This window comes from Pseudomyrmex gracilis, unplaced genomic scaffold (assembly GCF_002006095.1).
Source record: "Pseudomyrmex gracilis isolate BER0280 unplaced genomic scaffold, ASM200609v1 scaffold_161, whole genome shotgun sequence".
Taxonomy (NCBI): Eukaryota; Metazoa; Arthropoda; class Insecta; order Hymenoptera; family Formicidae; genus Pseudomyrmex; species Pseudomyrmex gracilis.
Window position 1 is genome coordinate 237,023 of NW_018020745.1, and position 14,298 is coordinate 251,320.

Here is a 14,298-nt window from a genome sequence, read left to right on the forward strand (position 1 = left end):
TTTTCTTTGTTCTTCGTTCCTGAACTATGTCACACAGTCTTAAAAAAGAAGTAAGTCATGTACAATTGTCTTGGAAATAAAGAGAAAAAAAAACAATTAGTGCAGACTCAGTGCGGGAACAAAGAACAAATCTAATTATTCATGATGTGCTATTCCAGATGTTGTCTGGACTAGTTTCCTAACTTAGCTCAGAGTTTTACCTATCTTCCCATTCGTTCTTTTTCAAATAAAAACAAAAAGCATATACTCTGATAGAAATTGATACATCTCAATGACACGAGTGAGCAACAAAGTAATAAAAAATATATATGTATATCTAATATTTACTCTTTGTCTCTCTCTCTCTCTCTCTCTCTCTTACTCTCTCTCTCTTCCATGTTACATTAATGAATTAGAAGTTACTCATGTACATGTTCTTTGTCTCGTTATATATAAATACACACATGATCCCTTTACATCTCTTATAAGTTATTAAAATGATTAACATGATGAATACAACCGGGCGAAAATACTCAATATGAGTCAAAAACCATTTCGCGACCACCACGCTCCTAATCGGCCCGGTGTCTCGAGTGACCGATTTCGACGACGCGACTGACGACGAGCGTCCGATCTCGAGCGCGCACGGTCGACACTTGTTGCATTTTGATTAAAGCGGATTGCAAAGAGGGAGCCGGGCGAGCGGGGAATGAAGGCGGATTGGACACCTCGCACACATACCTCGCGAGCCCTTACGAACGATTAAAAGGGGGCTCACTGCTTTCTCGCTCGCGATGAAAAAGATTCTTCGTCTGCTACGTAAAATGAACAGAGGATATGCATTGTGTGCAATGTTCCCATGTTAACCGTCGTTAGGTAGGTAAGGTCCTGAAAATTACACTCGCACGCGCGCGCGCGCGCGCGCGCGGCTCGGCGGAGCCACACTATTTTCTTTTACTCGTCTTTTTCTTTTTACGTATTACACGTACGCGAGTTACGCAATATTTACACGAGCGCGCGCGGTCCGCTTGTACCGTTTCGATGATCTCCACGAATACCTTGCTTCGGCGACACGACATAGTCGCGCACGTGTGTAACATCTTTCTCTCAATCTCTTTCTTTTTTTTTGTTTTTTGTTTTTTTTTTGTTTTTTTGTTTTTTTTTTTTTAGATTTCTCCGGCAGATGATTTTGTTGTTTCATCTGTTGTGTATCACACTGTCCTTTCCCGGTTTCTGGCGTACCATTCTCTTTCTCTCTCTTTCTTTCTCTTTCTCTATAGAAAAACTATTTTTCTGCGACTTCGTACCTCTTTCTCTTATCTCTTTCGCGCATTAAAAACGAATATAAAACTATCTATAAAAAGATTACGCAAGAACCCGATGGATTACTGACGAGCGCCGCAAATCGCACTCCCCGCGGGGGCTGGCGGGTCGATTTATATTCTTTGGAATTTTTGCATTAGACAAGTTTGCCTGTCTCTCGGTTCCGGTGAACACAGAAGAAAGTGGAAGTGCGCCGCGTGAGGATCTCGGCGTGAGGTTTTCGCTTCGGTACTTCAAATTGCAATCGGCGTCCGTTGAAACCCACGCGTTCTCTAATATACGGTGTGTTTACGTAAGACTAAGTCGATTCCTTATTTTTATAAATACATCGAGCACATCTTTCATCGAGTGTCATCCCGATATTGTTGTTTATCATGAAACGCACATCGAATCGTAACAAAAAAAGACGTTTTGCACGTTACAGAATGTTTTGGTATCGTAAAAATTTCTCGCAAACGAAAAAAAAAAAATCTCTTTCTCTGTGTCTCTCTTTGCTTTTCTCTCTTCCTTTTTATCACGTTCTCGTCCGTTTGTGACAGTTTTCTCATTATAAATTCTCTTTTCTCTTTTTTTTCCTTCCCTCGCACGCACACATATGTATACAGCCATAAACACTCTCGCGCGCTCTTTTCTACTTATCTATTCTCCTTGACTAATCTTTCACAAAATTAACTTAATATCTATACGTCCAATATATATTAGATATTAAATAATGATATCTTCTCGCAATATATTAATTTTAAATAATATTAAATTTCCAACAAATATCGCCCGTCGCTAGACTCAACAAATGTATATAATCAAAATCTCAACATGATTCGAGGAATTTTACACATTACAAAAGCACAGTAGTACTCCGTTAATTAAAAACTCCCGGAGACGCTCAATTAACGGAAGTGGCAGAGCTAAGAGTTTTTATTATCAAAAGTCTAAATAAATTATCTCAGCCGTTCGGGAAAGTAAAATACTAACGCTAGAAGAGAATGAAGAACAAAGAAAAAGGATTGAGCGCTATGAAGAACAAAAAAAAAAAAAGAAAAAAAAGAGTCGGTCGGAAATCTGTCAGCTTTTACGGCAGACTCTTTTCTTTTTGCTGTAGTGAGGATACAGTTCTATTAACTGATAGAAACGATAGATTTCGGTTCAATTAACGAAGTACCGCTGTAATTATTTCATCAATATTCACATGATAAATTCTGCTTCGACAATATTAATGCGTATAAAAAAAAAAAATCAAGCTTTTTAATAGATTCGCGATCGTGTTTTGGTTGTTTTTGGCATATTCTACCGCGAGTACTGACGCTAATCACTAAATATGCAAATTTTTTTTTTACGCGAATAAAAATTATATCCACTATAAAGTTATAAGCGGTAAATACGTAACTACTAGTTCCTCATTTTGTTATAGATCTCGAAAAAATCAGGCGGATCTCATATAGATCAAAGTAAATAGCATAATCATTTGGAAATTCAAGCTACAACGCGACAAGCTAAAAGCGACTCACGGTGCGTGACAGGTGAGAACACAAACGTTCCTGGTGATGAAGTGTCTGTGCGTGTCACCTGAATTCACGTTTGGAAGGAGTCGTTATTGTGTTAAGGAACGAGCAAACAAAGATTTCTGCATCAAGACGTGACATGTCGTTAGTTGAAAGTGGCTCGCTCCGTGAATCTTCTTCGCAAAACACGTTTCGGTAATTGCTGAACGTCAGTGATTAAATCCGGAAAACTTAAGTGCGCATCATTGATTTGACACACACGATTCTTCGAGAAACAAACACTTGACGAGTCCAACCACCGTCATGTGAAATAAAAACATAGCAACGAATATTTAAAAATCCGCGAATTCTCTTGACGCGGCGCAACTCTTTAACGCGTTCGTGGAAGGAACTAACTACTTCGAGCCACTTTTGATCCTGAAACACCTCGTCTTCGGCATTATTTTGCACAAAAAAAATGCATTTTACATTACAATAATTTTGTTTACGAAGATAACATATGTGCGCGGGTCGGATCTCGGAGAGGAATCGCATCCCCGAAATAGAAGCAAACGTACCACGGGACTAATGGAAGTGTAATGTCGCACACGCTTGATGTGTTGATGTTCGCCCCTCGCATCGGGCGCCCGGGCCCTATTGAAGTTCGATAGAACACTTATTACAATATATCGCTGTTCACACTAAATAATCGCAATTTCGTCCCTGCTTTTGATTCCTTATCTTTGAAACTGTTCGCGGGTTTCCTTCGCGAGTTAAGGCGCCGTTAACGCGAGACAACACGTCGCGCATTTGTATCTCCTATGTGAAAAATATCCATTTAAGTGTTGTGTAAAATGCTATCTCACAAAAAATATGATTCTCTCTATAAAATTGTCAAATTTCACTATAACTCGTCTAGAAACAGCTTATACACATATGGAGACACGTTGGGTGCTCCGTTCGTGTCGGCGGAAAGCGAGGAGCGCGATCGAAGATTCTCGCAGCCAATTCCGCGAAGAGGAACATCTGCGGATAATGCCATCCGTGGAAAAATATCATCCGTAAACGTGTAAATTGATCTATATGTTTCGGTTATGAATATACTCGGCGCGCTACTTCCTCGCCCTCGTTCTGCCAACATGAATTTGACGCAACGTCTATCACCAGAATTAATGAACGATTCATCATGATTTCTATGATATCGCAGACGAGCGGGGTAGAAAGACGGATTAATTATAAGCGACGATAGGGGTAGCTTTACGATACGCACCAACGAGATGTGCCGTCGTTTTTACCTACAAGTCTTTCTTAACGAGCATACCAACATGTATTCCTACAACATTTAACGATAAAAGGAAATCCGATTGTTCTTGTCTTACACTTGTCGTCCACTTATTCTACTTTCGTAATTATTTTGGATAGAATCGTATGTTTTGTTTTGTTTTTTTTTTCCAGCAAATAGATAAAACGCGAGTAGCGAAAATTGTGTAAAAAGTAGAAGCAGTTCCTCGCGAAAAATCACTGCAAAAACAATCGGATCTCATCGCCCCCTCGAAATCAAGACAAATCGATCAACAGCGACGCAATTACGCTTGGAAGAAAACCCGCGCCCAGTTTCAAAGTGTTCTCAGTATGACCTAAAGCTTCCTCGGTGTACATCTTACAAGAATTCGAGTCATCCGGGATTCTTCACAAGTTTCTTCCCGCGATAGTCGTAAACACGTCGGCAGAAAAGCACCATGTCTGATGGTACTGGTATAGGAGGTTGCCGATTCTCCCTTGGATACATTTGGTCCCCTGGCGGAACTATCAAGCCAGGATTTTCTAAGCCTTCCTCGATCCTTCGCAAATTTTTACGATACCTGTTACATAAATAAAAACAATAACGGAATATAATAAAGCCGAGATTAAAACAGCAAAGTTTTTGTGTGTTTTGTAGAGAAAACTTCAGTTTTGAATTATTATTATTATTATTATTATTATTGGCAAACTTGTTTTGTGTAGATTATTTCGCAACGAAAATTAACGAACTGATTCCCAAGTTTTATGTTCTCTACAGATGTTTGAAAATTTCATAAACAAAAATCATAAAAAAATCTCGTTTTTATGTGTGTGTGTGAAAACTTATTTATAATAACAATAATATCCGATTAGTGATTGAAACTGTGGTCACTCACTGCTTACTCACCGGCAATACTCATTAAATGTTAGGATATAACATTTGTCCTCTATGCAAGCCACGCTGTTTGCGTCCCGATGACGCGAAGCAAATACCTCGTCCTCGCTGTCGTGCGGCGTTCGGCCTTGCTCTGTGTGTTCGGGTCTGTAGTACCACAGTAACGAAAACATCATCTCACCTAACGGAGACAGAACAGCGTAATATTAACTCGATCGAATGCACAAAACTATATACTTCCGCAATATCGAAGAGGGATAATATCCTACCGTCGTCCGGATTCTCCCAGAGCGCGGCGATTTTCGCTACGTACGGCAGATCACCCTTCCGCGTACCACTCTTCAATAATACACAGTCCCGAGGTCGCAGTACGTCGCCGCTCTCGTGACTCATACTTGCGTAACATCGCCGTATGGCTGTTTCCTCGTTCTACGAAATAACAAATTTCAAAATCGATCAGATCCTATCTAGAGTGAACCGATCCGTTAAAGTCGGTCGATCTCTAAAACAGAGTCGACCAAATCATCACGCGGCACTTAACTATCATAAAAAAAAAATAAAAAAAAAAATACAAGGCAAACAAAAATTATCTTTAATTCTATTTGTACGGGCGACGATAAAAATATATACATACAAAACACGACACATAAAACGTTATTGGAGAAAAAATTCTTTTATCTTACATTATTGCCATGCGATAACAATACGAATTCTTGCTTCTCTTCAACCGTGATATCAAAATCCGGATAAAACGTATAGAATGGATGTTTCAAAAAAAAAAGAAAAAAAAAAAGAAAAAATGTAATTGTTCTCACCGTTAAATAAACTTTGGCTTCAAAGGGTTCCCCTTCCCAACTCCATCCATTGTTCCACTTCGGCTTCAGGAACGTTTTTCTCGTTAACGTCGGGCTCTCATTTCCGACTGAGGAATTCTCTACTTTGCAGCCCGACTTCTTGACGTGCGTCGTCTTTTTCGCGCTCTTTCGCTTCTTCTTAATTACGGCCGACTTCTTCGGATCCTCGTTGACATCGCTCGCTTTGGTCTTGGATGCGGTGTCGCGCTTCTTCGAGCTATCTCTTATTTTAGGATCCTGCACCCTGGATTTTGTATCGTGAGCCTTTATCTCTGTGATCTTACCGATCTTGCTCTTGCCTTTAGCTTTACAATCCTGCGGAATCTTGGATTTCGACTTCGCGTCCATCTTACTTCCTTTGAACTGACTGTTCTTCATAATCGTTTTCATCATCTTCTCATTGGCAACATGTTCCTTCGTTTGATCGACCTTTTTCACGACTTTCTTCGTCATCGTCGGCGATTCTTCTTTTTTCTTCTTTTTCTTCTCCATACGCTCGCAGTTCTTGCCCTTGCGATCCTTCTTCTGCGTCATCTGCAGGCTCTGCTGTATCACATCGTCGATAGTTTCCATTATCGAGATATCGCTGGCTGTCCGCTTCAAGAAATTGCCAATGCTGTTGCTCGCGTTTTGCTTGCCGCTCTTTGCTTTCTTCATCGCGCTCTCGTTAGCGCTCGGCGTTTCCGCTTTACGTTTTTGGCCTCGATGTCCCGTATCCTTCTTCGCCTGCTTCTTCTTCGGGACACTCGTCTCGATTCTGATGCTATCAGGTTTACTCGACAGCGGCTCGATCGGCGCGATGACGGTCGTCGGTTGCTCGCTGTTCGCATCTTGGGACGAACCGACTGACAGAGCTCTCTTGCTCAGTTTCCTCTTCTTCCTGCTGTCTGACAAACTATCCAGCGAGAGCTTTCTCTTCGTCACCTTTTGGCACTTGGGCTGTTCCTCGGTCTCAGCTTCAGGCTCAAGCTCGGCTGCGACCGGTTTCTCCGGCGTTACTTCCTTCTGCTCCTTCTCCGTCTCTTCCTCCTCCTTGTCGTCGACGGTCTCTTGCACGGTCGGCTCGTAATCGGGCTTCTTCCAGTTCTCATCGCTGTCGATCACCACCACGTCCAGTTCTTCCTTGACATCGGGATCGCCGTCGAGCTTGTCGTCCAATACAATACCGGAATCCTTATCCATTTCCATTATCGCTATCTGGCCTTCCTTCATGCACTGCTCGCACTTCATGATGTCGCACTTGTAATCCGACTCGCACTTGACGACGTTGCAATTGGCAGCGCACGGCAGCCCGTCGGCAATGTCCATGGTGCAAGATTCGCATTTCACGTTGTTGTTCTCCAGCTTGAAGTTGTGATACTTGTTGCTGGGACAACTCGCGGCCACCGATAATTTCTCAGTAGGCGACAGTGTTTCCATCTTCACCTCACAGGTAGACGTGCACGCGTTCTGGCAACCACATTTTCTCAGAGTGTCCTCCGTACAATTTTGCTCATCCTGCGATAGATGACAAAAAGGAAATTCGCCGGGTTACACGCAAACTCTTCTTTTCATAATCACACAATTAATTCAGAGAGTCTCGTGAGAAAAGAGTTCGCGGCTCGATCGCTTCCCGATTCAATTTGTTGACTCTAGATTTTGTTCATTATAATCTCGACACAAATAAAAAATAAGGCAATTCTATTCGTTAACCGAGTTATCCAATTAATTTACAACGCAGTTTGCAACTTTAATCTTATCAGGCTGACAGAATCGCGCTGTAGAGAGTGTGAAATCTGAAAATCCATACATGCATAATACGACGACGCTGCTCGCAACCATTTTCGAGATAACGCCATTCTTTCTTTTTTCTCTGCCAAAACTGTTACGAGAAAGATCTTAATTGGAAGATCAAGTTTTAGAGGAGCTGAAGTATCTATTTGTTACTCTTTGTCGCGTGTCTTTCCTTTTACTAGATATTTGCTAATGTGATATCGCCATCAAATTGAACTTCTAACATAACCGTGTAAACGGTAGTGCGTAACGGTCAACGAAACTTTTCGTTTTGTCACAAAATCGAAAGATCACAATAGACGGTCGTGCTCACAGGCGTAAAGAAGAGAATTTTTACATACCTTACTTCTGCAGTCTTGATTTTGAAGGCGACTATGACCACCGACGAGATTATGCGACGGCGGGACCGAAGGGGGTTGTTGGTTCTGATTGAGGTTGCGATGAGTGTTGATTTGGACGCGATCCGTATCCCAGGCGTTGGCACCGTGAGGGGGTGCTAGCCCGGCTAGCCCCCTCGCCGGCGAGGGCGGACCTACCAAAGCACTGGGTGGCAATGACAGACCGGGCCCCGATACCACTGGCGCTCCCTTACCATTACCAATAAGGGCTCCAGTATCCACGTTTTTTGGACAGGACTGCATCGGGCATGGGCACTGAAAGGCTGAGATAGAAATAAATTCGTCAGAATTTTTTTCAGGTTGTCAGGTATATATGGTTAGGTTAGGTTAGATTGGGTGGTTCTACTTGGAACTAACTTTCGTAACGTTCGATTAGATTATCAACGAATACACGATAGCGGCAAGTTTAACGCGTGACTAAGTTGCGAGGCAAATCGACGTGACTCTTTTAATCGGAGAAAAATAAGATTTCATCAGTAATACAGTACGACAATTTGTACGAGAATTAATATTATTATAAAAACTTGTTTGTAAACAAGCATTTTTCTTCTTAAATTAACTTCCAAACGTAAAATAGATTAAAGAAAAATTAAAATAAAATTTTTGTATTGCTTTACAAACCTAGCGTTGTACATGGGTACAGAGAGGCATAAATTTTTCAGGAAACAATGATACTCACGGTCTACGAAAGGTCTTCCCTGAGAATGCAGATATGCCGGATTCGGAGGTGGTGGTGGATGGGGCGGGTATCCCCCGTAATAGGGTGGCAGCGGATATTCGCCGGGCGGTGGCGGAGGTGGTTGGTAATCAACGACTCCAGGACCACCTCCGGCGGCCCCGCTGCCCGGCGGTGGTCCGCCTCCCCCACCGGTCTCCTGATAGGCATAGTATTGCCTGAAAAGATACCCTCCTTACAGAATGCGCTGACAAATCGAAAAGCGAATGAGAACACCCGCGTGACGGACATCCGTTCGCTCTTATCGACACTCGTTCTTATTATGTGTAAAAGACGAGGGGTGATGTCTGACGTAGGACATGTTTTACTTCCGCCCCCCTTTCCCCGGATATAACTACGTTCGCAATCTCTCCTCTGTGGAGAGAATCTAAATCTACGGGCAAAAAAATTATTCAGGTCGCCCGCATAAATTCTCTTGATCGATGAGAATTCTTTGATCAATTTAGAGTGAAGTTTTTCTTAAAAACATCCGGGCGCGTTGTAATGGAAATATCATCGAAATTGAAAGAATTGGATTTTTGTACGAATTTTAACTAATTTCGGTATCACATAAAGCTGGAAATATATTTTATACAATATTTATATTACTTAATATTATTATGTTATTTAATATTATAATTTTATAATATGTATTTATATTATACGCGATTATAATATTATATAATTTTACATTATTCCGGAAGTTTTGTAACTTACGCGGTCTAGTTATCAAAACGTAAAAAAAAAAAAAAAAAAATACATTTTGCGACCACCGCGAATGGTCAGAAAAATTTATCGCGTTAACGTTAAAAATTGCCCATTCAAAATTTTCACAGCTCTGCAACAAAAAACTAAACTTTGCCACGCTCTAGTTGCAGCTTTCACTTCTTCGTGAAAAACAAGAATACGGCGATTTCGAAAAGTTAGCACCATCTGTGACCTAAATTTATTACAACGCGACAGGATTTGCTTTTTATTGCAAACTGACATATTTTTGTTACCAGAATTACTGAAATCTATCAGAGATCATAGATTGAAACTAAGCGATTTTCTGTGTATTTCTTTAGCAACATCCTCGATGTTTTTTTTTTTTTTTTTTTTTTTTTTTTTTTTTTTTTTCATTAAATCTAATCTAAAACTGTGAGTAATTAATCGCGTATGCAAAACAACTTTTGTGTGAAACAAATTATCAACGATGATTTTTAACACAAGACACAAACAAGCTTAATTCATTACTGTGCGCAATTTTTCAATAACAATTGTATGAACCATGTTATAATCCATCATGAATTCTGCGATTTTATTTAAAAAAAATAATAAAAATGTTAATTGTCTCGTATAAAACAATGTAATGTAACAATGTTCGAGAACAGTTTACAACAGTTTTACCGCCACTTTTCACGGCTCTCGTAACGTAACAGTACATTAGTAATACATTATGCATTATAAAAATTAATATTTTCACGTTATAACGCGTCTACCTCTATTTAACAAATTCCGAGTAATGTTACGGAACCCAACCACAGTGCGCACACACACACAGCCGCGCACTGTGTTGCACATATCGCTCCAAAGTACAATCTCTCGCGCGTCTTTACTCGCGTCGTCGTGCGAGGCGTCGAACGTGAGTAAATCGCTTACCTTCTGTAGGTGGGCGCGTATTTGTAGTAATGCGGCGGATGAGCGTGAGGATGAGAATACGTCGGCGGATAACACAGATCCGAATACTGCGGCGGCGTGCTGTAGTACTGCGGGCAATATGTCCTATAAAAGCCTCCACCTGTAACAAACGATCGTTCCCCTACTCATCCTTGTGTTTGTTCCATAAATCCGATGATCGATTGCGATTCGCGACGAGAGAACGAGCTCTCTCAATATTTCTCTGATAATTAAGATGAGGGATCTCTCGGGGGGAGGGGTTTTTTTCTTTTCACAACTTTTTTGACAACGAAAAGTCCGAGTTTCTTTAACTAAAGATGAGCGCGAGACCGTGAGCTTTATCTCAAAAGATTGATCTCGCAGAAACACAAAGCAAACAAAATTGGCGAATATAATTTGGCGTCGTATTGTTTCGCGCGCGTGTTTGTGTAACATTCGAACGGAACACAAGAACTGAAACTTATTCTCATCAACGCTAAAGCAAATTGAGCGACGGTTGCTTGGCTCGTGGTGGAAACAAATTTATTGTTCTAATTCGCTCGTTTATTTTGACTAATTTATTTGCATTGACCTCTTTGACATTTAATTGAATAATGAATCGAGCTCTGAGAGAAAAGCAAGACGCTTATTTAACAGTCGTGGAATAGAGAAACGCTCCATTTCTCTCGGCCGAAAATAGCAGATTGCCTTTATCTCCTTGCCTTTCCTTCCGTGTGCCCCGGAGTAATAACTATTTCTAACCGACGTACACGTCCGACGTTGATAGTGTCACCTATCAGCAACGCGATATTTGAGGACAATCTTTGTGTACGGACGTGCCGCCGCCTCTACCGCCGCCCCCTCCGTAGACTTGAGATCTCGACGCAACGCTCGATTGAGGTAGCGGTGTGGCGCTATATGTTATTGAGAAGAGGACGCTATCTCCATCCAATTAACTCGTGAGTGCTCGCGCTATTAAGTTCCCTCGCGCTCACGCCAATGTGCGCCGCGCCGCATCACGATTCAGAAGTCGCTTATTATACGCTAATATCCACGATATCGCGCGCCCCATCAACGTTATGTACATCATATAGTGTATTTACATAAACAAAAGCGCGGAAAAATTACGCCCCTCGTGATTTAATCTATCCGGGAGCAACCGATGTGTGTGCGTTGCGCCGTTCTTGCGTCGACCGAGAAACACGCGGTTACTGTATTACTTTTTTTTTTTATCGTGATACATACAGCACCAGCGGAGTGCTCTCTTTTATGGCGTACGCGTCAACGAATATAACAGCCAAACCGACGATCCGAGATAAATTCGCGACACAAACGCACTCGTCGCTTTCCCCGTGACGACTTATTTAGGCGACAACTCACCCGTACTGCTTGTGCCCCCAGAAGTGGTGGAAGTGGCGACCAAATCGTCCGAACCCTCGGAATTTTGCGGAGGCGTGGGTGTCGGTTCTGGAGGTGGACCCTTCACAGGCGGTAGAGTCGGCGGCGGTGGCGGAGGGTGCTGTATCAGTGGACCAGCCGGCTGATAATACCCTGTGAACAAAAGAGCAACGTGTGCAACTTTTCATCTTCTAAACCGATCGTTCTTCACTTGTAAAATTTTCAATATTGCCTTGTAAACCGTTTTTACGATCACACGCTTTTCACCTCGCGTTACACAAGATACGATGATAGTCGCGACGGAGCGGTAAACTCTCTTGAGAGACTCTCGTAATTTAAAAAAAAAAAAAAAAAAAAAAGAAGGAAAAAATGTTGGAAGAACACATATTTGCGCAATTTTTTAAACTTTTCCCGCGTTCGGGAATACTAAAACTCGACATGAGAATCAATCGTGCTCTTGATAGGATAATATTGAGACGTCGTAAGTACTTCAAATAGTTTATAATCGTGAGAGCGCGAATAAGTCACGCTAAGTCGGTCTAATCCTCTCTCATTCGTTCAGCTTTGTTCCTCGGCCTCGCGTTACACATTTTTCAACACTCGCGCGTCGAGTATCGATTCGCGAGAATATCCGCATAAACCTTAATGAAAAAATAATTAAACTTTCAGAGTATTGTCTCTCTCTCTGAACCGTTTTTTTTTCTCTCTCTCTCTCTCTCTCTCTTTCTCTCTGAAACCGTTCTCGCCGCGTTAAATCTCGTCGCGCAATATAGCGTCCTCTTGTTTTTTTTCGACGAACCAACGAACGAAACCGGCTTTCTCCGCGTGAGAAGAGCCGCCGCCGATACCCGCGACGTACTGCATATCGATTATCTGAAAGATCGTTCGCCATTTACTTCGCCCAATCACGATTCCACTTTATGTAGGTTAAACGCGCCTCGCTCGGTACTCTCACGCACACTGCGATCGTTTCATACACGTCCGTTGCGCGAAGAGAGAGGGAGAGAGAGAGAGAGAGAGAGAGAGAGGAGAGATCATATATAAAGAATAGACTGCTCGTTCTGATCGAAGCGCTGTAAGAAGTTAGGAAGAGAAAAGAAACCGGGAATAGAACTACCTTTCTCTCTTTCTCTTTCTCTTTCTTTCTAAGAGCACTTTTATGTGCTCAGCATTCAGTCGAGTTAGAAAGAGACAGGTTTCTCTCTCGCGAGAAACACTGCATCTGACTCTCGTCGAACTTACGGAGTATCGTATAATGAATAAAGCGCGCGAGATGTTTTTTCCATAGGAATATTTTTGTGTTTTTAGTTTCCTTTTTTTGGCGTGACACGTCAATTTTTAACGCATTATATTAATTAATCGTTAGACCATTATTCGCTACATGTTTTTCTTTTGTTACCGTAAACGGAGAATGTAATTAAGTTTAGAGAAACTTCGCGCGATGAGTACATAATTAATGTTTCCCAAAGTCGGACTCTCTTTTTCTTTCTTTCTTTCTTTCTCTCTCTCTCTCTCTCTCTCTCTCTCTCTCTCTCTCTCTCTCTCTCTNTCTCTCTCTCTCTCTCTCTCTCTCTCTCTCTCTCTCTCTCTCTCTCTCTTCCTCTCCTCTTTTTCAGAGATACAGTGCACGGCTATAAAACATTCAGTGATAAACAATTTATCTATAACGCAGCTGATACGGATAAACTGCGGCGGCGAACGCGTCATTACATAATTCATTTTATTTCATTGACGCTTTGGGACACGGCAATTCGATTTAATTGGTTTCGGAAAAACACAATTATTTGGCCGACACGTGTGGACACAAGCCGTGAATCGACGCCGGGACGTCGAAAGGCCAAAGTTGAAGATGAATGCCGGTCTGTGTGAATGACGTCACGCGACAATCGATACTCGCTTGTGCACACGCTGACACGCAGCGCGCACAAGTGTCCAACTCGCCGCGCTACGTCGAATTCATTAACCATTTAAACACGGTCTTTCATTAATCGTCGGCGCAAAGTCGGCGCTATCGCGACGTGAAAATACAAGAAGCTACTTTCGTCATTACCGCAGTATCAACGCCAGCGGTCTCTCAGAGACATGTAATACACATTTATCATAAAGTCCCGGCGCGCTCGGAGAGACTTTCACGTGCGAAAATTCGCGCACGATTTATACGTGTGTAACAAACACGGTCGTGGAGAAAATATAAAAGCTGATAAATGTCACGTTTTAATTTAATTAATAACGACGCCGCAATTAGTTAAGTTAATGATTACGTTCAATTATGCTCTCAACGTCACGAATGTTGTATCAAAACGGAGAATCACTTCGCGACCCAGTCATGCAAACGTAGTCATGTAACGTTAAATTCTGCGCGTTCAAATGAGCCTTCAGTCTGAATTTCGTTCTAGATTATTTAACGATTGTTTATTTTACACTCAAGTATATATTTCGCGTAATAATTAATTAATTAATTAAATTAATTAAATCGCTCAAGTAACGCTCAGGTAAAAGTTTTGCGCAGTTTCGGTGATAATTAGTTCGAAATTACGACTGCTCGCCGTGAGTTTATCGTCGAACC

The 14,298-nt window shown here is 41.7% G+C and overlaps 1 protein-coding gene across 2 annotated transcripts in view; it reads right to left on the bottom strand.

The window, feature by feature from the left end:
• Positions 1 to 4,221: 4,221 nt before the first annotated feature.
• The window catches only part of LOC109857495, a 100,141-nt gene continuing 90,064 nt past the window's right edge, over positions 4,222 to 14,298 (bottom strand). For both annotated transcript variants that reach the window (XM_020433836.1, XM_020433837.1), the window contains exons 5-12: positions 11,715 to 11,885; positions 10,338 to 10,476; positions 8,661 to 8,875; positions 7,925 to 8,244; positions 5,772 to 7,307; positions 5,226 to 5,385; positions 4,969 to 5,137; positions 4,222 to 4,642 (exon numbers count right to left, since the gene is read on the bottom strand). In XM_020433836.1, the coding sequence (XP_020289425.1) occupies positions 4,456 to 4,642; positions 4,969 to 5,137; positions 5,226 to 5,385; positions 5,772 to 7,307; positions 7,925 to 8,244; positions 8,661 to 8,875; positions 10,338 to 10,476; positions 11,715 to 11,885 (2,897 nt within the window). In that variant the 3' untranslated portion in view covers positions 4,222 to 4,455. The remainder of the gene's footprint in view (positions 4,643 to 4,968; positions 5,138 to 5,225; positions 5,386 to 5,771; positions 7,308 to 7,924; positions 8,245 to 8,660; positions 8,876 to 10,337; positions 10,477 to 11,714; positions 11,886 to 14,298) is intronic.